Genomic DNA, 24,640 nt, shown 5'->3' on the forward strand with positions numbered 1-24,640 from the left:
GATAGCCACCTTAGAAAAATAGAAAATAAATACACTCAAAGTGGGTCTAACAGTATTGACCATCCAAGATGTTCCAATGTTATTTAGACAAGATTTAGCAGCCAGAGCACCAAGTACACGGCAGAAGTTAGAAGTTTCCCCAGAGGACAAGTGTGTTGCTTAGAATGGCATGTGGCAGCCCACAATGCTCTCAGAACCCCCTCCGCCATCTTCAGTCAGCAGAAGAGCAAGACATGCACAATGCTTACCAAGCCACTGTGATCCTAGGGTCCAGATAATTGAGTTTGGAGGTTCCCAAGGCTATTTGTTTATTCTCCTCTCGGTCTGTAGCCTGGACTTCCAGCTTCATCAGCTGCTCCTCCAATCTTTGCACAGCTTTCTTCTTTGACTCTACCACCCTGGAAAAATCAAACAGAGTCATCAAGAACAAGGCCTGGCTCCTGGACAGAAACACACATACACTGCCATTTCAGGGCAGTAAAACCACAAAAGATCCAATCACAGAAAATTCCAGAAGTCCCTAGAGGGGCTAGACCTCTGATTAATAATAAACCCTCCCAACTTTGCACAGTACCAGGTACATACTTCTTGGTCTTAGCATCCTTCATGACCTTGGCATCAGCCTTTGCGCTTTTTAGGTCTCTCCGAGCATCTGCTAGCTGTTCCTTCTTGGCATCAATCTGAGTAGAGAAGAACACAGTAAGGTTAGGAGTGAAGTGAGCCAAAAAGGAAAAAGGGAAGGGCTCCATCACAGAAGATGAAACCTGGAAGCAATCTCCAGCAGGCAGGCTCGCTCTTTTTTTCTCGGTGGTTTGCCAGGTAAAAACACCCAGAGTGGCTTCATGAAAGTACAGAGGAAATACACAGTGACTGCTGAGTTAAGTGGCTGTTTATTATTCATGTATTTTCTCCAGGGAACCTTCAAGAAAAAGGGCTTGATTGAGAACTGATAACCTGGGACCTCATCAGTCCAGAAGCTCAGGAAGAGAGCCTGGTGGGACCAGGATTTTTGGATGCTAATCTTTCAATGACAGAGCATCATAAGAAGGGCTAGAGATGACAGCTGTTATCAAATGGGTCCTGTGCCAATTTCTGGGCTTCACTACAAGGAGGAGCTATTTTTGAAGAAGCTGAGGCATAATCCTTGCAAATAATAAGAGCACTTCACTATTCAGCTTCTACCAGCACTCTGCAACAGAGCTGCCATCTTCTCAAGAAAAAACAATGCACTGAAGAGAATATCCAAGAAGCTAAAAATATGGCAATTAAAAGGTACACAGGAAATAAGCAGCTCGGCCAGTCTATCCCAAATCAATACAAGCATGGCCTGGTTCTGGCACTGTTTTGAAAAGGAGATGAGATGGGAGGGAAGTTATAACTCAAAAGTAAGAGGTATGAAAATATTTAACTTTTGACACTTCTTCCTCAAATCAAATATGGTGGAAAGGAAGAGATAAGAGTTGTTTGAGTCTTTCTTGCTTTTTGGAATCCTTGAAGCATTTCTGGAATTTAAGTTCTTGGTTTTTGTTTAGAAACCACAGCAGGTAATGCCATGAAGCTAGAGTCCAAACCAGTGGCCTCAAACTGCTAGGGACAGGAGAACCCCAGAGCTGCAGTCACCTTGCTGACCTGTGAGGTCAACAGAACCTCCACAGAGAAAATAAATACATGCTTGATTCACACACACTGGCCTACTGCTCAGAGTCTAGAATTGTTTATTAGACACACACACACACAAACACACACAGCTCATGACTAAAAACAGAGGCCATCATTGTGAGAGAATCATTAAATATGTTTTACTATGAATGGCTCGCTTCCAACATCTATGTTGTCCAAAGCCAAGCTGAGGGAATAGATTCTAAATACAAAAGCATCACAGATGCCACAAGCCAGATTTTTCTCAGGCTAGAAATGCAGCAAACCACAATCTTTTAACCATTTATGTGAATGCTAAATTGGCAGGCTGTGTCAAATTCTCTCAAAGCGTCAAAGAATCCATTGATTCACTTGGAGAACAGGGGCGTGTGTTTGCTTTGTGGGCACATAGGACAGGAGTTCCTGGGCTTGGAGGGCTCGTCTGGCAGGCAGCCTGGGCTGCCCAAACAGTGGTTTCAGAATGAGAGCAACAAAAGGCCTCCTCATGCTCCAGGGAGGGTCTCCTGAATTAGGTAAATAGCACTTGAATATTTATGTTTTTATTTTTGGTTTGGAATAACATGAAAAGAATAAACAATACTAGATGACCACCAGCTAATGGAGTGGCAGCAAATGGGTGCTACTAGGATGGACAGTCTATATAAAGTTCCCTGCCCACCAACATGGTTCAAGGATTTTTAGTCACGTATATTCCTTCATCATGGACATGTACAGCCCTTTGGGACAGCCAGATGGCATCTGTAGCATAAATAGGCTGTATCTGTTTTTTGACCCAGATGTACTACTTCTGGATACTTATCTTTGAGAAATAAATAGAAGGAATATACTCTGAGCCTGAAAATGTACAAGTCACATTCCATAAAACCAGTTTTTAAATTTCACAAACTTGGCTCAAAAAAAAACCAAAAAAACACACACTGTAATTTCCTTAACCTCTAGTTGAAATTTAGTATTTCTTCTTAAATATTAATGTGGGCAATGAACTATAATAATATCAGTAGTACCTGTTATTACCACCAATAAATGTCATATTTTCATATCACAACTGTTACAAAAATCCTGAATTAATATTTATATTCATTACTACCTTGAAATTTACAGTACTCAGAACCAAGACTTTACATACATTTAGTAACTGTATTTGATATAATTGGTTTCCTCTGGAACCCTGTGTGTTTATTCTACAGTGAAATATCTGTAAATGCTCACTGTGAGTTAGCAAACTAGGATGGGTTAGTTATGCAGCTATTGCAAAGACAGAAATGCTCATTATCAAATGTTAAGTGCCTAGTGGCTTAAAAGCTCAGTACCAGGCAGAGTTGTAGGGAGGAGAAAGGCACACGGAAGAGGAACAGCATCTCCTTGTTTGCACGTCAGTCTCTCCCTCTAAGGCAGCAACTCTGTCTGGCACACAGCCAGTATTCAACAGATGTTTGATGATGAACTATAAATAAAAATATGATTCATGTAGAACGTGTAACAATAAAAATAGTTGTGCTAGGACTACTGAGAACTTAAATATCATTGTTTCATCATCTTTTCTATTTGAAACAATCTAGTTTGGAAATAGTTGTATTTCTGAGCTGTGGCAAGAACTATGAAAATTCTTTATAACTATTTTCCTCATGCAACAATTAGCAATTAGAGGGTACATCAAAGTTAGCTTTTGAAAACAACACGTGGCCAATGTGGAATTTCTATCCATAGATCAGATTTCCTGAACAACAGGTATCCTGATATTTGGAATCCTGACAGGGATAATAACCATTATAATATTTCCACCTGTTTATTTTTAGCATGGACCTTTCTTTCAGAACAGAACTGGCCTGATAATATTGCATCATAAAAGGATAGACTATTAAAAAAAAAATTCTGATTTGCAGATGGTTTGCCGACAGCAGACAAGGTTCATTCACTTTAATACCCCATATCCAAAATACCTTAGATTGCAAGTTCATCATAGACTTCTCAAAAGTTTTGGGTGGTGCCCTCTGATGGTTACAAAGAATTGCAACAGCTCTATTGGCACGGTTGTAAGAAAGGATCTTTGCTGGGATGTTCTCATCCGCTGTAAAGAAAAGAAGAATGAAGAGTTTATATGTTGGGGCCAGCACTGTGGCACAGTAGGTTAATCCTCTGCCTACAGTGCTGGCATCCCATATGCGTGCCAGTTCTAGTCCCGGCTGCTCCACTTCCAATCCAGCTCTCTGCTATAGCCTGGGAAAGCAATGGAAGATGGCCCAAGTGCTTGGACCCCTGCACTCATGTGGGAGACCCGGAAGAAGCTCCCCAGCTATGGCTGTTGCGGCTATGTGGGGAGTGAACCAGTGGATGGAAGACCCTTCTCTCTGTCTCCCCCTCTATCTGTAACTCTATCTCTCAAATAAATAAATAAAATCTTAAAAAAAGAGGGCGGGGGTGGGGGGGGAGGAAAAGGAAAGTCATCCTTAGAATCTGTAAGCCCTCTCTGCCCATGATGATTTCTGTCCTTATACCTTTAAGAATTTATATGCCAAAAGAACATACATAATGTGTCTTCCCCAAGATTTTACCGGTAGTTATTGCACTCAAGACAGAGTCAAAATCTGAGGCAAATGTGTTATGAATGACAGCAAGAACTTTCTATTTAAGTTTAGACTGGATTTTTTTCCCATCATAAGGATTTTGGGTCTTTTGGGTATTATGAAAACTACATCTTTCTTTTTGCCCAAGGTATTTTGTCAGAGATTCTTCATCTGCTTGCCTAATTCCTTACTTCCACACACAAGAAAATGAAGAAAATGTGGAATCTGAACAGAAGAAGTTTGTAAAGATAATGAGACACAGGAAGCTTAGATTTACATTTCTAAGCCACAGGCAGTATATTATTATTATTTAAAACTTACAGATTTCTGGGGCCAGTGCTGTGGTATAGTAGGTAAAGCCAAGCTTGCAGTTCCAGCATTTCATAAGGGTGCCAATTCGAGACCCAGCTGCCCTACTTCCAAACCAGCTCTCTGCTATAGCCTAGGAAAATGGTAGATGTCCCAAGTCTTGGGGCCCCTGCACCCACATGGGAAACCAGGAAGAAACTCCTGGCTTTGGATCAGCACAGCTCTGGCCATTGCGGCCACCTGGGGAATGGACCAGTAGATGGAAGACCTCTCTCTGTGTCTCTGCCTCTCAAATAAATAATTAAATCTTTTTTTAAAAACTTTTACTTAATATAAATTTCCAAAGTACAGCTTATGGATTACAATGGCTCCCCCACCCCAATAACTTCCCTCCCACCCAATAATTAAATCTTAAAAAAGAAATTCAAATTATAGATGTCATCCAAATAAAATTACACTTTAACATATTTATGGAAGGCAGTTGAAATTTAATAGTGACTGGACTCCAAGAAAAAGCCTGTCGGTCCTGCTGGTATTGTCTATGGCTAGTTTTTAGCCTATTATTTTCTCTTGTTGGGGGGGATGAATAAAAAGATAGAAACCTCAGGAAAAGGAGTTGCTCCTGTATTTTCTGGAAAGCACCGACAACTTTACTCCTTCCAATTACTTTCCTTTTAAATATTTATTTATTTGAAAGAGTTACACAGAGAGAGGGAGAGACAGAGATCTTCCATCCACTGATCCACTCCCGCAGGTGGCTGCAACGGCCAGAGTTAGGCCAGGCAGGAGCCAGGAGCTTCTTCCAGGTCTTACAAGTGGATGTTAGGGGCCCAAACTCTTGGGCCATCTTCACTGCTTTTCCCAGGCCATTAGCAGAGAGCTGGACAAGAAGCAGAGCAGCCCGGACATGAACCAGCGGCCATATGGGATGCAAATCGCAGAAGGCAGCTTTACCTGCTATGCCACAATGCTGGCCCTACATCCTCCAATTTAACAACATCACAGCAATGTCTTTACCATGTGAGCTTTTGAATAACAGATAGAAAATGCAGGCATTTTCAGAATAGATGACGTTGAAATAGGAGTGAGGAAATAGCATGGAGTTTATACAATGAAGTTTTACTTCAGGCCTTGTCTGGCCATAAACAATACTTACGAGCTGTGAGTTCTTTTAGCTGCTGTTGTAGCGTGATGGAGGCATTGTATGTACGGAATACCTTGGCTGTTAAGCCCTCCATGAGATCCTGAAGATGCTTATTTAGAATGCCAGTCTGAAAGAGACAAAGCAACAGAGAAGATACTGGGATTTTAGATAAAAGTCATGATGACCCTGCCCCTTCTAGAAAGGCCAAGGAGTCATTTAGGCCAGCATAGTCACTGCCCTGCAAGTAGAAGTTAGGAAAAGAATTCCAGAATGAACACTATGAAGCATTTCAATCTTAAGCAGGTCAATTAAGCAAATTTGGCATTTCCTATTAAAATATCAGTGACAGGTTTTGGGTCGCCAGCACAGGTGAACATCAAGCCAGAAGGCTCTGTAGGAGCCACAGGAAAATGAAAGGCAAGGGTCACCTAACCCCATGCCTCTGGGTTTTAGCAGAGATAATTGCTCCTAGTCAGGGATTCACTGTGTGCCCCAAAAGAGGGAAGAGTATCTAGAGTGCCACAGGACCAGGCAGGCTGAAGAAGGAACCCCAGTCACCACCCAGCAACCCCATTAGGAGCTTGTGAAGTCCATCTGAGACACCCTTCAGCCAAGGTACTTTGTCTACTCACATTGAGTCGGTCAAAAAGATCATCCTCAGGTTGCTTATTCTCCATAAATAACTGTAAGTTCTTAAAAACCTAAAAGAAATGAATTATTATTTTTTAAAAATTGACTTAGGAATAATTTCAAACTTACAAAAAAAGAAAAGGTAAAAAGGAACACCAATATATCCTTTTAACCAGATTCACTGGCCCAGCTTATTCCATGCAGGACATTTGCCTGCTTTTTCCCTGTGTGTGTACTTATGTATATGCATGTGTATATAATATATAAACAAGTATTTTTTTTCCCTGAGTCACCTGTAGGTACTTACATATATTATGTCCCTTTAGCCCTAAATAGTGTGTATTTCCTAAAAATAGAGAACTGTTCCCTTACATCCACACAGTACTGACAGTCTCATGAATTTAAATGATATATAGTATTATCCTCTATCCATATTCCCATTTTGTCAGATGACCTAATGATGTCCTTTACTTCTCCAATGAAGAGTCCAATGTAAAGTCAGCTATTACATTTAACTTTAGGTCTCTTAAGTCTCCTTTAACCTGGAGCACCTCCAAACCAGCAGAACTAATTACTCATTAAACATCTATCCTCTGGGTCTCTGGCTCAAGCCCAATACTTCAGGAAAAATTAGGTTAGCTATGGAGTTTTAGTGCCCTCCTCAGTGATGGATTCAGAGATCTTGGGACTAACAGCTTACCCTTTCACAGTCAGTCATAGAGAGGCTGAGCAAAAACACAAAGCAACAAAGATGAAAAATGACCAGGGAATACCAAGTTGTGGTTGAGTCATGAAAACAACATAGTTTCAATATTACATTAGGTTTGCTGTGAGGGCCAGTTCTCTCTACTATGTTGTTGAATACTGCTAGAGAAGATAGCCTTTTATTCTCAGAAAGTAGCCCAGGGTCAAGGTCAGGCACCAAATAATACCCCTCTCTATCTTTCAAGTCATTTTTGCTAGTTCCCAGCAGAGTGCAGAGTCCACAAAACAGCCCTCCATAAATGCTTACTGAATGGATGTAGAAACAGGCAGGAAGCACAGGCCACATTAACTTACTCTCTTCTCAACAGGGACCTTGTTATAGTATCTGATTGAGTCCTTCCCAAGGAAGTCAAACTCTACCACGTACTCCTGACCATCCAACTCTGGGTGCAGATTGATGTGCTCCACACGAAGTGAGCAGCAACCCACAGTGTCTGCTGTTTCTCCTTCTTCCTTCTCATTGCCTGCTCTCAGAGCAAGCTGTCCAGGAAAGAGAGAGGGGTGGGGGGAGGAAAAAAAATGAGTATGAATACAGAGATAGACACCTCACAGGATCTCTAGGAAACACAGAAGTCTCCTAATTCTCTTTGGGGACAGAGTCAGCAGTCTGCAAGCTGAATTCCTCAATGTTACTTATTTGCATATGAAAGTCACGGGGACATTAAACTTATACTTGGGCTATCTGCTGCTGCTTTCTTAGATGCCTAACAGGAAGCTTTATCAGAAGCAGGGCAGCTGAGATTTGAATCATGTCATGTGGCTCAGGGACATAAAAGACCTAAGCTTCTCTTTTCTCTACTATGTCCTCTGAAATTAGGATCGAGGAAAGGAAGAAAAATATTTTAATAACACAAGGCAGCAAACAAGGCAGTATTTTCTGAGAGATTCAAAAAAGCTAGTGTCCTCATTTTTGCTTAATTTTGAAACAATTCAGAATTTGTAGTGAAATATAAACAGTGCAAAACTGAGGAAATACAGTCTTTCTCTTAAATACTGAAAACCTGTTCTAGCCTCTTGACTACTACTGTTCAAACTATAGTGATATATCTGTGGTATATCTAACCAATTTTATGATTTGTAATCATCTCTTTCTAAAAGAATGAGTGTACAAAATATCAGGATTCACTGTTCATAGTATAGGGAAGCATTTTTTGGTGCAACATTTGATTCAGTTACACACACACATATTTTTGTGTTAGGTTGTGATGCAGAACACATTTTTTTAAAAGATAATAAACATTTCTGAAATTCAAATTCATGCCAATTTTTGCATCAGGCAGACTGAATTTAGACAGCAGAAGACATACTGTGGATGCCTTTCCTATTATCTGTATCTTCCAGACTAGGCTTGATATAAGCAAGACAGTGAGTGTCCAGGTGTCACCTTTCTCTCCAGCACTAGTACATGGCTTGAAGCAAAGCAGACAGTCCACACACCTTTGTTAAGCTCAACACTACTCAATGCATACAGGAAGATGCTTTCACCTTGTCAATGAAGTACAGGGCTACAGCTCTCTGCCGGACTTTCATCTCTTTGGACTTCCAGTCTTCTCGATACTGGTTCCGGATCTTGTCCACACATTTCTTCAGCCGTCGAGCTGTCTCATATTTCTGCCAGTCTTTCTCACCCTGCAAAGATCCAACCCCAAAGGGCAATTGCTTAGAGACAGCAAAATAAAGACAAGGCATGAATATCAAACTTTAGAACTCTAAACCAAAGAACAGGAATTTGAGCTTAAGCAAGGCTGAAAACGTGTAGCACTGAAGTTAAACTATGGAATATTTATCCCAAGGAGAAAGCAAAGTGTCCTGCTTCACAGCTGACAGACCTGCTGGCTCCTGCCTAATCACTAAGAAAGCTTCTGACTTTCATTCTGTAAAATGTTTTCCTCTCTGTAACTCTGCATTTCAAATTCAACACAAAGGGGAAACATACCCATTCCCACATCAGTATCAAATCTGTGACCCAATGGCACTTTTCTGCCAGGACTGAATTCCATTAAATTTAAGACTACCATTCACAGTTTGATGGAGCTGTCAAAGAAGCGAAACAGTCATATTCCAGGAATACTCCTAATTATATTTGCCATTTTCCACATTCCTTGATTAGAATGAGGGGAAATGTTTCTGGAAAAACTTAGCTTTTCGTGCAAGATTTAAAAAATGGATTCTAGGGGCTAGCCACAAGGCACTGTGGCACAGTAGGTTAAGCCTATGATGCTGGCATCTCATATGGGCTCCAGCTTAAGTCCCAGCTGTTCAGCTTCAGATCCAGCTCCTTGCTAATGTGCCTAGGTAAGCAGCAGCAGATGGCCCAAATACATGGGCTCTGGCCACCCATGTGGGAGACCAGGATGGAGTTCTTGGCTCCTAATTTTGGCCTGGCTCAGCCTTTGCTGTTGCAGCCATTTGGAGAGTGGACCAACAGATCAAAGATCCCACCCACCCACCCCCATCTGTGTAACTCTGCCTTTCAAATAAATGAATTTTTTAAAAATGAAAAAGTAAATTCTAAAGTCAATGAATGGTTATTAAATGTATGAAGACTGGATCAAAACAGAAGTGAAAGACCAAAATCTCAGAGAAGACAGAGTATTACATGGCACAATACTGACTGTATGACATGAACACAGGGAAAGAATGTAAGAACCCAACTATCTCTTAATTCCTCCATCCTGCAATGAGATAAGTAGTTGATTTCTACCCCCATATAGCCTGGTTCTTGCCTATGACATGCATACATGGTCCTTAAGGCATAACAACTGAGTGTGGAGGCATGTGGGATACATGGAGCAAAAAAATGTCTTACACTTTTAGATCCTAACAAATGCTCAGGAATTAAAGTTTACACAGGCATGCTATGAAGCCATTAGCATTCTTCCACAACTGTGTGTGTACTACTTATATATATACTTATCTGGCTGTAAAACGAGGTTTAATAACTACCCGCTGTTGTGAGTAGATAATTTAGTAGCTGGTGCAGTCTTATTTCCTAGAGAACTGAAATTTTTTCACTGATTTTTTAAAGTACATGTTGACATTTAAAAGAGTGACTAAGACTGTGTGATACAAATTGTATTCATGTACAAATTGGTAATTAAGCTTCATAACAATTATTCTTAAAACACATACATGCACAGGTAAAACTGGACCAAAAAGGCTCATCTTCAACACTACAGTGCCTAGTTGATGAGTGGCTTCTTTCCCACTATACCAATGCACACAGCCTTTCTCAAAGTTCCCTCGGGTTACATTTGTTCACTGAAATAGAAGGTAGGAGTCAGGAAAACAAGGTTTTGGAAAAAACCTAGGAGTTGGTGTTATGGCATAGTGGGTTTAGCCACTGCCTGTGACACCAATATCCCATATGGGTACCAATTCAAGTCCCAGCTGCTCCACTTCTGATCCAGCTCCCTGCTAATGGGCTGGGAAAGCAGCTGAAGCTGGATCAAGCATTTGGGCCTTTCACCCACATGGGAAACCCAGATGGATGAAGCTCTTGGTGCCTGGCCCCAGCCTTGGCCTCTGTGGCCATGTGGGGAGTGAACCAGCAGACAGAAGATCTCTCTCTCTCCCTCTGTAACTCTCGCCTTTCAAATAAAGTAAATATTTAAAGAGAAAAGGGGAAAAAAAAAAAAAGAAAAAGAAAAAGCAGTAATTACACAGGATCCCACTATACTAAACTTTTCTTCACAGTTGGATGAGCTCCTAGAAGATCGATCCAAGATTCTCTCAGTGGCTCCCTGGGTTGGGGGTGAGGGCAGAATCCACCTGCTTTAATCTAGCAGGAAAGGGCTTGCCTCCAAGAATGCTTGTTGCTGTTGCTTTCAGAACCCCTGAATAGTGTCCAAAGAATAACAATACACTTGGATAAGCTTTCTCAGTCTACTACAAAACAATATCCATCTAGTTCTTCTAGACATGGTCTCAACAAAACAAGGTATCCACTGTAGTAGGGCTGCCCTTTATTCTGTCCCAGCTTCCTCTATTCAGTCTTCTATTCTGAATAGAAATCTAGCATTAGCTACACATGACCCTCTTTAGGGTGACTTTCTTCAACTCGTGGGCCTACCATATTTTCTCTAATACAGCTGCTTACCCAGTAAGTACAGTGGGTAAGTGGGATCTAAATCTGGATTCAGGATTGCAAAGTGGGATGTGATGAGGCAAGCTAGAAACCTGCTCTCTAACCCTTTCTCAGTGATTTTTAAATGGCTCTTTAATAATCACTTGGCTGGTGACCCTATATGAATTTGCTGCTGTGTACAGCACCAGACACTATCTGGCTTTTCAACATGATTTTAAGATTCATTCATATTGTTGAATATATCAGTAGCTCAATCCTTTTATTAAAAAACAAAAAGAACTGTTTGAGCCATCACCACTGCCCCCCAAAGTCTGTATTAGCAAGAAGCTGAATCAAGTGCCAGAGTCAGGAATTGAAATCTAGGTACTCCATAGTAGAATATGGTTGTCTTAACTGATAGGGCAAACATCCTCTCCAAGTAGTTCACTCCTTTTAACTGCTGGTATGCATGTTATACCTCAATGTGTTTATTCTCCTTGGCTGTTTCCCTAGAGGGGTCAGCACTATGGCATTGTAAGTTGAGCCTTCACATATAGCATCAGCATCCCATATGGGTGCTGGCTGGAATCCCAGCTGCTCCACTTCCTTCCCAGCTCCCTGCTAATGACCTGGGAAGGCAGCAGAAGATGGCTTGGGCCCCTGCACCTGTGAGGGAGACGCAAAAGAAGCTCCTGACTCCTAGTCTTTGGATCAGCCCAGCTCTAGCTATTATGGCCATTTGGGAAGTGAACCAGCAGATGGAGGACCTCTCTATCTCTCCCTCTCTAACTGCCTCTCAAATAAATAAATAAACCTTTAAAAAAAAAGAAAAGAAATATCTAGAACTAGAATTAGTATATCATTAGTATTTCATTGCAGTTTAAATCTTCATCTCACTGATAAATGATATTGAGCACTTTCATATGCTTACTTACTGGTCACTACTATATTTGCCTTTGTAAATTACCTGTTCAAATCTGCTCTTATTGATGTAGATGTCTTTTTATTATAAAATTTCAAGAATTCAGTCCTTTATCAAATACACATTATAAATACTTTCCCCAACATCTATAACTGCTATATCATCTTTAACAATCTCTTTTTTTTTTTTGACCAGCAGAGTGGACAGTGAGAGAGAGAGAGAGACAGAGAGAAAGGTCTTCCTTTTGCCATTGGTTCACCCTCCAATGGCCACCGTGGCTGGCGCACGGGGCTGATCCGAAGGCAGGAGCCAGTTGCTTCTCCTAGTCTCCCATGTGGGTGCAGGGCCCAAGGACTTGGGCCATCCTCCACTGCACTCCCGGGCCACAGCAGAGAGCTGGCCAGGAAGAGGGGCAACAGGGACAGCATCTGGTGCCCCAACCAGGACTAGAATCTGGTGTGCCAGTGCCGCAGGCGGAGGGTTAGCCTATTGAGCCGCGGCGCCGGCCTCTTTTGTTAATCTAAATTTTCAATATATGTCGATTTTACCACTTGCAGCTTTTTAAAAAAATTTTATCTTGGGGCCGGCCCTGTGGTGCAGTGGGTTAAAGCCCTGGCCTGGAGTGCCAGCATCCCATATGGGCACCAGTTCTAGTCCTGGCTGCTCCTTTTCCAATCCAGCTCTCTGCTGTAGCCTGGGGAAGCAGTGGAGGATGGCCCAGGTCCTTGGGCCCCTGCACTCACATGGGAGACCTGGAGGAGGCTCCTGGCTCCTGGCTTTGGATCGGCGCAGCTCCAGCTGTTGGGGCCATCTGGGGAGTGAACCAGGGGATGGAAGACCTCTCTCTGTCTCCACCTCTCTGTAACTCTGCCTTTCAAACAAATAAAATAAATCTTTAAGAAATCTACTCTTAGTTCCTGAAGATATCCTACCATGACAGAATCTGGAGGTTTTTTTTAACCCATGTTTTTTCTTTTTAAAAGATTTATTTATTTGAAAGGCAGAGGAAAAGAGGGGGAAGGGAGGAAGGGAGGGAGAGATATCATCCATCTACTCTTTCACTCTCCAAATGACGCTGGCTGAAGCCAGGTGAACTTCATCCTGGTCTCTCACATGTGCAGCAGGAGCACCCTCGGACTCATCATCTGCTGTTTTCCCAGATGCCATCAGCAGGGATCTGGATTGGAAGCATACTAGCACAGACTCTAACAAATGCTCTGACATGGGATGTCAGTGTTGCAAGCAGGTTAACCTGCTACACCACACACTGCCCGACCTAGAAGCTTTAACGCTTTAGACAGGCTGAGTATTTAAAAAAAAAAAAAAAAAAAAAAAAAGTAATATCTCATTATCTCATCTGTGGAGAAACATGTCCAAAGACCCCCAAGTAGATAATGGAAACTGTAGGCACCCAATACTGGTTTTTGCCTAGACAGTTATCATTTGGGTAACAGTTTGAGTGACCCAAAGGCTCCTGAATTAGCTGGGGACTTGGTCCTCAAAGAGCCAGATCAAGTAGTGGCTATTCCACTTCTGATCTAGCTTCTTGATAACATACCTGAGAAGGCAGCAGATGATAGCCCAAGTACTTAAGCCTCCCACTACCTGTGTGAGAGACCAGGATAGTGTTCCTGGCTCCTGTCTTCAGCCTGGCCCAGACCTGCCTGTTGCAGCCATTTGGAGTGTGAACCAGCAAATGGAAGAGTTCTTTTTCTGTCCCTCACTCTCTGTCATTCTGCCTTTCAAATAAATAAATAAGTAAATAAATAAATGAATAAATAAGACGACAACGAACAAACAACTGTGAATTTCCAAACTAAGTCAAAATAAATTTTCCTTCCTAAGAAACTCTTCTTAGGGATTTTAGCTAAAGTAATGAAAGGCTGACTAAAACACATACATGTCCATAGTAAGGTTTATTAACTAAGCACAGAGATTAACAACAATAAAATAGAACTTTAGGGCCACTATGAAGTAAGTTACTTGAATCAAGTTACCACAACAGTCAGTCTGACAGCCAAGGCAGCTACTCAGCAGTGACTAACGGCAGATAGTGTGTGCAGCATGGATACGCTGAACAAAAGGATGACTCACCTCTTAGGACGTACAGGATAGTAACAACTAAAACTGTAGGAAGCAAGATTGTGCGTGTGTATGAGGGGAAGACACATACTATTGTGTGGTTTTTTTTGGGGGGGGGGTGGAGAGAGAGAGAGAGAGAGAGAGAGAGAGAGAGAGAGAGAGAGAGAGAAGTCTTCCATCTGCTGGTTCACTCCCCAAATGGCCACAACAGCTAGAGCTGGGCCGACCAGGAGCTTCTCCCGGGTCTCCACATGGGTGCAGGGTCCCAAGCACTAGGACCATCTTCTACTGTTTTCTTAGGCCATAGTAGAGAATTAAATCATAAGAGGAGCAGCCAGGACACAAACTGACACCCACATAGGATGCTAGAGCTGCAGGCAGAAGCCTAGGCCACTACACCAAGTGCCAGCCCCTATCATCTTGTCTTCTCAATAAAATTCACCAAAACCAGAGATTCCCAACACTATGAATTTGGCAGTTAATTTTTAAAACTGTAGACTCATATAGGCGCTGGTTCAAGCCCTGGCAGCTCCAATTCCAATCCAGCGCCCCGCTGTTTGTGTGTGGGAAAGCAGCAGAGGATGGTCTGAGCATTGGGCTACTGAACCCATGTGAAGATGCGGAAGAAGCTCCTGGCTCTTGGATATGGCAGCCACTGAGAATGAACCAGTGGTTGGATGATCTCTGTATCTTTCCTTCTCTCTTTAACTCTGCCTTTCACATAAATAAAATAAATCTTTAAAAATAAGTCTGTCTTATTCTGACATTGTAGTCATTAATTTAAAAAAAGATCAGTCCTAAGAATCTCAATTTCACTGATACTTTCCAGATTATGGCAGCAAGTAATGCTTCCAAACTGGCAGAGTGGTGGTTGTACTTATCAGTGAGTAGGTGTAAGCAGCTCTTCCATAAATACATGAACTATCTGAGATCGGAGAGAATTCTTGGTTGAAAATACAGATTTGAAAAGGCTGTCATTTCAATGCTATTTCAGATCCTATGGGCACCAGGTACAGGGTGAGAGACAGACAACGCAAACTCTTACAAGATGTCTGTATAATGGAAACAGTGGGAGGAAATACAGAACAAACAAGAATGAGCATAAAAAGATGGAATGAGTTCAGGATAACCTTCTTTGTATCTGGAATATGTGTTAACTGTGGTTTTCAAAGTCATAATCCTTTCTAGTGACCTATAAGGTCTGCAGCAGTGTAACTTTGGCTCTGAAGGGCACAAGTGCAGGATACAAAGAGATACACTTAAACAAAAAATATTCTAGTAAAAAACAACAAAATGTAATAGAAAATGTCATGTACCCAATGGCAATGAAAACCATGGTCTCTAAGAAATAAAATTTTTAAAGGATCACACTGTATCTTTCCCCTATTAGTCTATAAATTCAAGGCAGTAACAGACTTCTCAACTATTTTCATCAGAACTTGACAAGTTTATCTCAAAAGTAATCAGGGCCTAGAAGAGCCAACACAATCTTGCAGAACAAGCTGGAGGGGCTGGTGTTGTGGCATGGTGGGTAAAGCCACCACCTGCAACGCAGGCATCCCACATAGGTGGAGGTTTGTGTCTTGGCTGCTCACATTTCTGACACAGCTCCTGTTAATGACCTGGGAAAGCAGCAGAAGACCGTCCAAGTGCCTGGGCCCTTGCATCTATGTGGAATACTTGGAAAGTGCTTCTGATTCCTGGCTTTGGCCTGGCTTAGTGATTACTGACCATCTCAACCACCTGGGGAATGAACCAGCTTATGGAAGACATAACTCTTCCAAATAAAGAAATAAAATAAAACAAGCTGAAAGAAACTTGTCCTATTTGTTAGATTTTATAAAGCTAGCTGTTAAGATGGTATGCCACTGATGCAGAAATACACACACTGACAAATTAAAATGAACAGGGGACCTAGAAACAGTCTACTTGTATATAGAATTCTGATATGTTACAAGGGAATAAATAACACAGCTAAATAGTTGTAGAACAACTGGTTGTTCATTTGGAAAATATGTATTAGATCTCAACCTCCTATCGTATGCAAAAACACTTTCTAGTGGATCAGGAACCCAAAAGTAGAGACACTTCTACACTGTATTTGTAGGGGAAGAGAGAAATGATAATGGTGATATAAACCAGTTAAAAAAAAAAGGACTTCAGAGAACAATCCATCTGCTGGTTCATTCCCCAAATGTCTACAACAGCTGGGGCTAGGCTAGGCTAAAGCCAGGAACTTGGAACTCAATCCAGGTTTCCCATATAGTGGCAGGAACTTAAGTACCTGAGCATAAGTCTGCTGCCCTCCAGGATATACATTAGCAGGAAGCTGAAACAGAGGTGGGACTTGAACTCAGGCACTCCAAGATGGAATGCAGGTGTTCCGGCAGTGTGTTATTTTTTAAGATTTATTTGAAAGGCAAGAGTTACAGAGAAAGAGAGACAAGGGGAGGGTAGAGGGAGAGAGAATCTTCTTCCAACAGCTGGTTAAATCCACAAATGGCTGAAACAGCTAGGCTGGACCAGACCTAAGCCAGGAGCCAGGAGATTTTCCAGGTCTCCCATGTAGGTGCAGGGGCTGAAGCACTTGGACCATCTTCTGCTGCTTGCCCAGGCACATTAGCGGAGAGCTGGATTAGAACTGGAGCAGCTAGGACTTGAACCGGTGCTCACATGGGATGCTGGCATCACAGGCAGGAGCTTTATTCACTATGCTAGTCACCCTAAAGCAGTGTTTTAATCACTATCAAATGCCTGCCCTCTGGAATACTTAAAATCTACCTTTAACCTAATTTTCTTTATAAAATTTTTTATCTCTATATGCTAGGAACAATTCCTCATTTAACTTTTACTTTTCTTCTAATACAACTGAATTCTTAACTGATTCACCCACCGCCCTCCAAGTGGGCTAAAATATTGCTTATCCACTTTGTATTCGCATAGCTTTGTACCATTTCAGAAAATATGCGTGTGGTTTTTTTTTTTCTTTTTTTTTTTTTTTAAGATTTATTTGAAAGTCAGAGTTACACAGAGGGCAAAGGAGAGAGAGAGAGAGAGAGGTCTTCCATCCACCGGTTCACTCTCCAACTGGCAGCAACAGATCCGAAGCCAGGAGCCAGGGGCTTCTTCCAGGTCTCTCGCACGGGTCCAGGGGCTCAAGGACTTGGGCCATCTTCTACTGCTTTCCCAGGCCATAGCAGAGAGCTAGATGGGAAGTGGAGCAGCTGGGTCTTGAACCGGCACTCACACAGGATGCCGACACTGCAGGCAGTGGCTTTACCTGCTACGCCACAGTGCTGGACTCAGTAATACATGCTTCTTTAAATGATTTGATTTGGGGCTGGTATTGTGGTGAAGGAGCTTAAGTTGAGCTTTCAACACCAGCATTCCATATGGATACCGGTTCAAGTCTCAGCTGTTCCACTTTTCATCTAGCTCCCTGCTAGTGTGCCTGGGAAGGCAGCAGCAGATTGCCCAAGTCTTTGGGCCCCTGCACCCATGTGGGCAATCTGGATGAAGTTTCAGGATTCTGGCTTCAGCCTGGCCCCAACCACTGCAGCCATTTGGAGAGTGACCCAGGGGATGGAAAATCAATCTCCCTGTCTCTCTAACTCTGTAATTCTGCCTTTTGAATAAATAAGAAAATGTACACTTCAGTTGGGAATTTACATAGTTCTTTGAGCTGTAGCTTTCACCTCTTAACATATGGTAAATACCTATAAGCCAGGATTAAGACAGGGTCTCAGTCTCCTGCATGTAACAGTCACAATCTACACTGGCCTGATTTCTTGCCTGTTTTTTTGTGAAGTCTCTCTCTTTGAGGTTGCTGTTTACATTTCCACAATATGTCAGAGGGCGGAAGTTCAGGGGACTCTCCAGAACAGGGTATAGCTAGAACTGGAGAACATCTAATTTCTCTCAAGAGAATTTATGTTTGTATCAGTAAATAACAATACATTAGTATACATATCAGCTTACGGTATGTGTTCACATACATCATCCTTTTGATCCTGGAACCTACACACAGTTGTTTCTGGATTCAGACCAATGACACGCCCTTCCTTACAGCCAAGAACTGTGAAGAGGAAGACAGCTGTAGAAGCCAATACACGAGGGTACGTACTTGTCAAAGTCTGTGGGAACGGCGTATTATGAAAAAGCTATGCGGCCTGCGCCGCAGTTCACTAGGCTAATCCTCTGCCTGCGGCGCCAGCACCCTGGGTTCTAGTCCCGGTCGGGGCACCGGATTCTGTCCTGGTTGCTCATCTTCCAGTCCAGCTCTCTGCTGTGGCCCGGGAAGGCAGTGGAGGACAGCCCAGGTCCTTGGGCCCTGCACCCACATGGGAAACCAGGAGGAAGCACCTGGCTCTTGGCTTGGATTGGGGCAGCGCACCGGCCACAACATGCTGGCTGTAGTGGCCACTTGGGGAGTGAACCAACGGAAAAAGGAAGACCTTTCTCTGTCTCTCTCTCACTGTCTAACTCTGCCTGTCAAAAATAAATAAATACATAAATAAAATAAAATAAAAAAAAGAAAAAGCCACACATGGCTTTCAAAACATTTGTACACCAAAATAAACTCATCTTTTAATTCCCTTTTCCCATAGATGGTAAGCAATGTGAAGGCAGGAAGTCCACCTGTCTTGTTTATCAATGTAATTACCATCACCACATATTCACCATTGAGTGGCACATATTGTGATTCCCACAGGTATTTATTTATGAATGAAAAAATAAGATTACAGTATGACATAAAAACCAACACATCTTAGGGAAGTCACCAGGTAATGCTAAAAATGCTAACCATGAAAATACTTGTCTTCTTTTTTAGGGAAGGATTTTGTCAAAATGACTCTAGGATGGCAAGTATATCACATTTCAACAAAAAGAGATCACGCAGCTCTTAACTGTCCCCTTACCTTAATCCGTGAACTGGGGTTCAGCATGATGTATTTAATGGAACCTTGGATGTTCTGTGTCCAGGAGACCAGCCAAGTAACTTTGTTATCATGCCGGACCTCTTTCCACTTATGTCCTGGAGGAGGAGAAGGAACCTTGGAATCTCTATGAGAAAGAAACAAAGCAGGAGGACAACGAAATGAGAAGTGAGGGACAATTTCACCTTTCATAATCTGAAGGACAAAACTGAGCATTTCTAATTTTCCTCCTCGCAAGTCAATACCTGAAAAATACTTGCAGACCTGTACAGGAGAAACCTATGTTTTTAAGTATCTATTTCCCAAAGAGTTCTCTGTAATGTGGGAAATATTCCAAACCACCATCAACAAAGGAAGCCTTCCACCTCATATCTGGCCCAAAAGATGAACTATGTGCTCACTTGCTACAATTGATGATGATATCCTCTGGCATGATCCGCCTTTTCAGCATGCCCATCTTGGGATGGTTGCCACGCCCCCGGAAAAGCCCAGGAGGCTCAATCTTGAAGTTGGCAATCCTCTCTCTGTGGTTATCCATAATACAGAAGCCATATTCTTTAAGTACTTTTTCATTCTCCTCTTTGATTTTCTGAAAGACAAGGAAGAACCCAAAAATGATTCAAATTGGCATTCTCTATTCAAGTATTTTTATCTCTTACAAGAAAACAGGTCTAGGTAGAGAAAAATCTAAAAATCACTAAGAAATTGAGCTCAAATAAAGGAAAAACTCCAGTGGAATTTTCATTAAGTGTGTCCAATAAAATCTGCCAAAAGACTGACCTGTAAGGATTGACTTACAGATCCAAAACCAATCCTCTCATGTTTTTAAGATTTATTTTATTTATTTGAAAGGCAGAGTTACGGGAAGGAGGGACAGAGAAAGGTCTTCCAATTGATGGTTCACTCTCCAAATGGCCACAATGGCCATGGCTGGACCAGGCTGAAACCAGGAGCTTCATCTGGGTCTCCTATGTGAGTGCAGGGGCCCAAGCACTTGGGCCATCTTCCACTGCATTAGCAGGGAGCTGAATCAGAAGTGGAGCAGCTGGGACTTGAACTGGCATCCATATGGGATGCTGGCACTGCAGGTGGAAGCTTAACCTTCTATGTCATAGCAATGGGTCCCAATCCTCATACCTTTTAAAAAAAAAAAAAAAAAAACCTGCGGGAGCTTAGGTTTCTTTTGGGTTTTGGGTCTTCCCATGTGGATGATGGGGCTCAAGGACTTGGGGCCATCTTCTACTGCTTTCCCAGGCCATAGCAGAGAGCTAGATGGGAAATGGAGCAGCCAAAACCCAAACTGGCGCCCATATGGCATGCTGGCACTGCAGGCAGTGGCTTTACCAACTACGCCACAGCGCCAGTTCCAATCCTCATATCTTAAAGGATGTTATGAGTTTTATCAGGGTATTTATTTTTAAATGTAAATTGTGATTTATCTGCATTTTATTATTTTTTTTACAATAAGATTTTTTTGAAAGTCAGAATGAGAGAGAGGGGAGAGACAAAAAGATCTTCCATCCACTGGTTCACTCCCTAAATGGCCACAAGTCTGAGCCAGGAGCCTCTTCCAGGTCTCTCAGGTGCAGGTGCAGGGGCCCAAAGACCTGGGCCATTTTCCACGACTTTCCCAGAAGCATTAGCAGGGAGCTCGATCAGAAGCAGAGCAGCTAGGACTCGAACCAGTGCCCCTGTGGGATACCTGCACTGCAGATGGCAGCTTAACCTGCTGTGCCACAGCATCGGCCCCTTGAATTTTATTTGAAAGACAGTAACAGATTTCCTGCCTTCTAGTACACTCCCCAAATGCCCCCAACAGCCAGGGCTGTGTTAGGTTGAAGCAAGGAGCCTATAACTCAATCTGGGTTTCCCATGTGGGTGGCAGGGAGCAAACTACATGAGCCGCTACCTACTGCAGGAATGGAGAAAATCTGGCCCACAAGCCATATAAGGCCTGTGAAATCATTAGTTTTGGCCCTTCCAAGGCAACCATAAGCAAGATTTGAAATTCAATAAAACTACAGCTGGCTAATTTAAGTTGATAATTTTGTGCAGCCCACAAATGATGTTATAAATAGCCAACTGTCCTGTTGCAGAATAAAGGTTCCCCATGCTTGGCCTACTGCTTCCCAGGGTGTGCACTAGCTGGAAGCTGGATCAGAAGTGGAGTAGCTGGGACTGGTGCTTTGGCGTAGTGGATAAAACAGCTGCCTGCAGTGCCAGCATCCCATATGGGCCCCAGTTCAAGTCCCAGCTGCTCCACTTCTGATCCAGCTCTCTGCTATGGCCTGGGAAAGCAGTAGAAGATGGCCCAAGTCTTTAGGCCCCTGCACCCATGTAAGAAACCCGGAAGAAGCTCCTAGCTCCTGGCTTCAGACCAGCACAGCTCCGGCTGTTGAGGCCACCTGGGGAGTGAATCAGTGGATCTAAGACTTCTCCCACTGCCTCTCTGTGTAAATCTGCCTTTCAAATAAACAAATAAATAAAATTAAAAAAAAAAAAAAAAAAAAAAAGTAGAATAGCCAGGACTCCAACCAGCCACTCACTCCATGAGATACAAGCATCGCAGATATCAACAACTACTGTGCCAAACACCTGCCCTCTATCTAGGTAATCTTGCATCTCACTTTAAATAAGATAAAATGATGAGTTATAAATAAAAGTCTAAATAATAGTCTAAATAATATAAAGTCCTTTAAAAAATTCAAAACATAAAGCTTTTAAGTGCAAAGAATTTGTTGAAATCTTTAACTCCTACATCTGATTAGGAAAAATGAAATTCTTTCCTAGAGTCCTCAAGATTAGGGGCTGGTAGAAGCCAGCATTATGGCACAGCAGGTTAAAATGCCAGCTACTCCACATCTGATCCAGCTAATGAGTCTGGGAAAGCAGTGAAAGATGCTCCAAATATTAAATGCCTTGGTTTCTGTCACCCATGTGGGGAGACCATATGGAGTTCTTGGATCCTGGCTTCTACCTGGCCCAGCTCCAGGGGTTGCAGTCATTTGGAGAGTGAACCACTAAATGGAAGATCTCTCTCTCTGCAACTCTGCCTTTCAAATAAATAAAATAAATCATTCAAGGGAAAAAAAAAAAAAAAAGACCAAGGGCTAGCAAATTTCTTTCTTTCTTTTAAAGATTTATTTATTTGGGAGGCAGTATTACAGAGAGGTCTTCATTTGCTGGTTCACTCCCCAAATGGCTGCAATGGAGGGAGCTGGGCTATCTGCAGCCAGGAGCTTCTTCCAGGTCTCCCACATGAATGCAAGGGCCCAAGCACTAGGGCCATCCTCCACTGATTTCTAGGCTATCAGCAGGCAGCTAGTTTGGAAGTGGAGCAGCCAGGACTCAAACCTGTGCCCATATGGGATGCTAGCACTGCAAGCAGAGGATTAACCTACTAAGCCATAGTGCTGGCCCCAGGAAATTTTTCTAGACAGAAAATATTTTAGGTTTGAGGGCTACAACACATTTTCTATTCCAACTACTGATCTCTATCATCTACCATCTACTTCTACTGTATAAGTAGTCAGATAACATTTAAACAATCAGGTATGCACATTTTCTCATAAAACTTATTTACAAAAACAAGCAGCCTATAGAACAAAAAGACGTCAGTTTGATGTAATATTTAAAGATCCTCCAGCATTGAGGATGACCAAGGCCGAAGGCAGAGATGAACAAATGTGGCTAGATTCCAGATTAAAACACAAAGAACAGGGAGGTACATGGCCAATATCATCTCATCTACTTTAAACCCATAACACCCAATAGCCTTGGATGAAAAGGTCTGCCCATCCTTAAAAACTATACTAGTGGAGTTACTGATTTTTAGGTCAGTGGAACACCAAGGTTCTTATTTTTTGCTACTGAACAAAACGTTTATTCATAATTTTCAGTCTAAGCAAAACCTTAAGAAAAGTTAATTTTACTAGGTTGTGTTCCAAATCTTCAATATAGAATAATATAAAATTATTGAAGTCAAGATTGTATCACAGAACCAAGAAGAAAATTAGACAAACTAACAGTCACTATCACTATTCTAAAATTCTCTACAGATTTGATAAAGTCTGTAATACCTGTTTCTCTTCCTTGCTCAGCTGTTTTCGAGCTTCTGATTGGGCTTTGAAATATTGGCTCATGTGCGTAAAATCACATTTGCTTAGGTTGGTGATAGTATTCTTCTCTTCATTAGTCATTTCCTAGTCAAAAGAAAAGGAGAGAGAAAATAAGAATATAAATATACTAGTAAGTTAGCAAGTTTCTTTGCCATTTACAGCAAAGCTCCATTTTTTCTGTCAAAGCTGTCTAAAGAGTTAGCCGATCAATATTAGTGAACTTTGGAAAAAATCTATAATTTTACATTCTATGATAAAACGTGTATTTAATATAAAAATGGTTTAAAGGATTTATGAATAACATTAAACTATTATATATAGTGTACTGGACTGACTGGCATATTACCACAAATGCCCACACATATCAATAACAGTCTGAGAAACATGAATATGGATCAACTGTTTCTCTTAGAGGTATCACTCCTAGAATGTCCACTTATGAAACTTAAATTTCTGAAGATAAGCTTTAGTTCAGTCTGGCTACACCATCCAAATTGAGACCAGTGAAGTTTTTGAAAGCATCGAGGCAGACACAGAATATGTGGTTCCAGGCCGGCGCCGGGGCTCAATAGGCTAATCCTCCACCTAGCGGCACCAGCACACCGGGTTCTAGTCCTGATCGGGGCACCGGATTCTTTCCCGGTTGCCCCTCTTCCAGGCCAGCTCTCTGCTGTGGCCCGGGAAGGCAGTGGAGGATGGCCCAAGTGCTTGGGCCCTGCACCCTATGGGAGACCAGGAGAAGTACCTGGCTCCTGCCTTCGGATCAGCACGGTGCACCGGCCGCAGCGCGCCAGCCATGGCAGCCATTGGAGGGTGAACCAACGGCAAAAGGAAGACCTTTCTCTCTCTCTCACTAGCCACTCTGCCTGTCAAAAAAAGGAATGTGTGGTTCCAAAAGCAGAGAGGATTTAACACAAATGAGCAAGACTCCAGATAGAATGAGACGTCATTAACATTTCTACACAACAGTAAGTAGACAGAAGGTGGTCTTACAGAGACATTCCTCTGCTAAACTAAAGACAAGGTTTCATTTTTGGCCCAATCTGCAAGGTCTACACCTGTAGTCAAGTGAGGGCTGACAGAGGGAAAAAAATACATATATTCTTGCTAGATAAAAAAAGACATTTAAAAAATAATTAATAATAAAATTCATAATTCAAATTTTATTAGATATTAGATATATTTTATTAGATATTAGATATTATAGTTTATTGCTTAGTACTTGATCAACATTTTTAGGACTCTAGAATATTAAAATAAGACCTACAATACCTTTCTCCAGTCTTTAAAGAAATTTTTTCTAAATATTTCATTAGTAGTATATTCATGGTCGAGCATTTTTGCAAAGAACGTAGCTACTTCTTCTGCTTTGGGGCTCAGCTTCACGACTTTACCTGGAAAGAAAAGTGGTTCCAAAAAGTGTTCAAAGTATGAATACTGAGCA

General features: G+C 42.0%; 1 protein-coding gene across 2 annotated transcripts in view; it reads right to left on the reverse strand.

The window, feature by feature from the left end:
* Nucleotides 1-24,640, reverse strand: part of TOP1 (DNA topoisomerase I) — a 98,240-nt gene that overhangs the window by 2,062 nt on the left and 71,538 nt on the right. For both annotated transcript variants that reach the window (XM_008274436.4, XM_070051842.1), the window contains 11 exons: nt 24,469-24,590; nt 23,158-23,280; nt 19,480-19,667; nt 19,061-19,205; nt 8,557-8,700; nt 7,366-7,551; nt 6,309-6,377; nt 5,689-5,803; nt 3,600-3,727; nt 586-680; nt 249-398 (listed from right to left, as the gene is read on the reverse strand). In XM_008274436.4, the coding sequence (XP_008272658.1) occupies nt 249-398; nt 586-680; nt 3,600-3,727; nt 5,689-5,803; nt 6,309-6,377; nt 7,366-7,551; nt 8,557-8,700; nt 19,061-19,205; nt 19,480-19,667; nt 23,158-23,280; nt 24,469-24,590 (1,465 nt within the window). The remainder of the gene's footprint in view (nt 1-248; nt 399-585; nt 681-3,599; nt 3,728-5,688; nt 5,804-6,308; nt 6,378-7,365; nt 7,552-8,556; nt 8,701-19,060; nt 19,206-19,479; nt 19,668-23,157; nt 23,281-24,468; nt 24,591-24,640) is intronic.

This window comes from Oryctolagus cuniculus, chromosome 11 (assembly GCF_964237555.1).
Source record: "Oryctolagus cuniculus chromosome 11, mOryCun1.1, whole genome shotgun sequence".
NCBI classification, from domain to species: Eukaryota; Metazoa; Chordata; class Mammalia; order Lagomorpha; family Leporidae; genus Oryctolagus; species Oryctolagus cuniculus.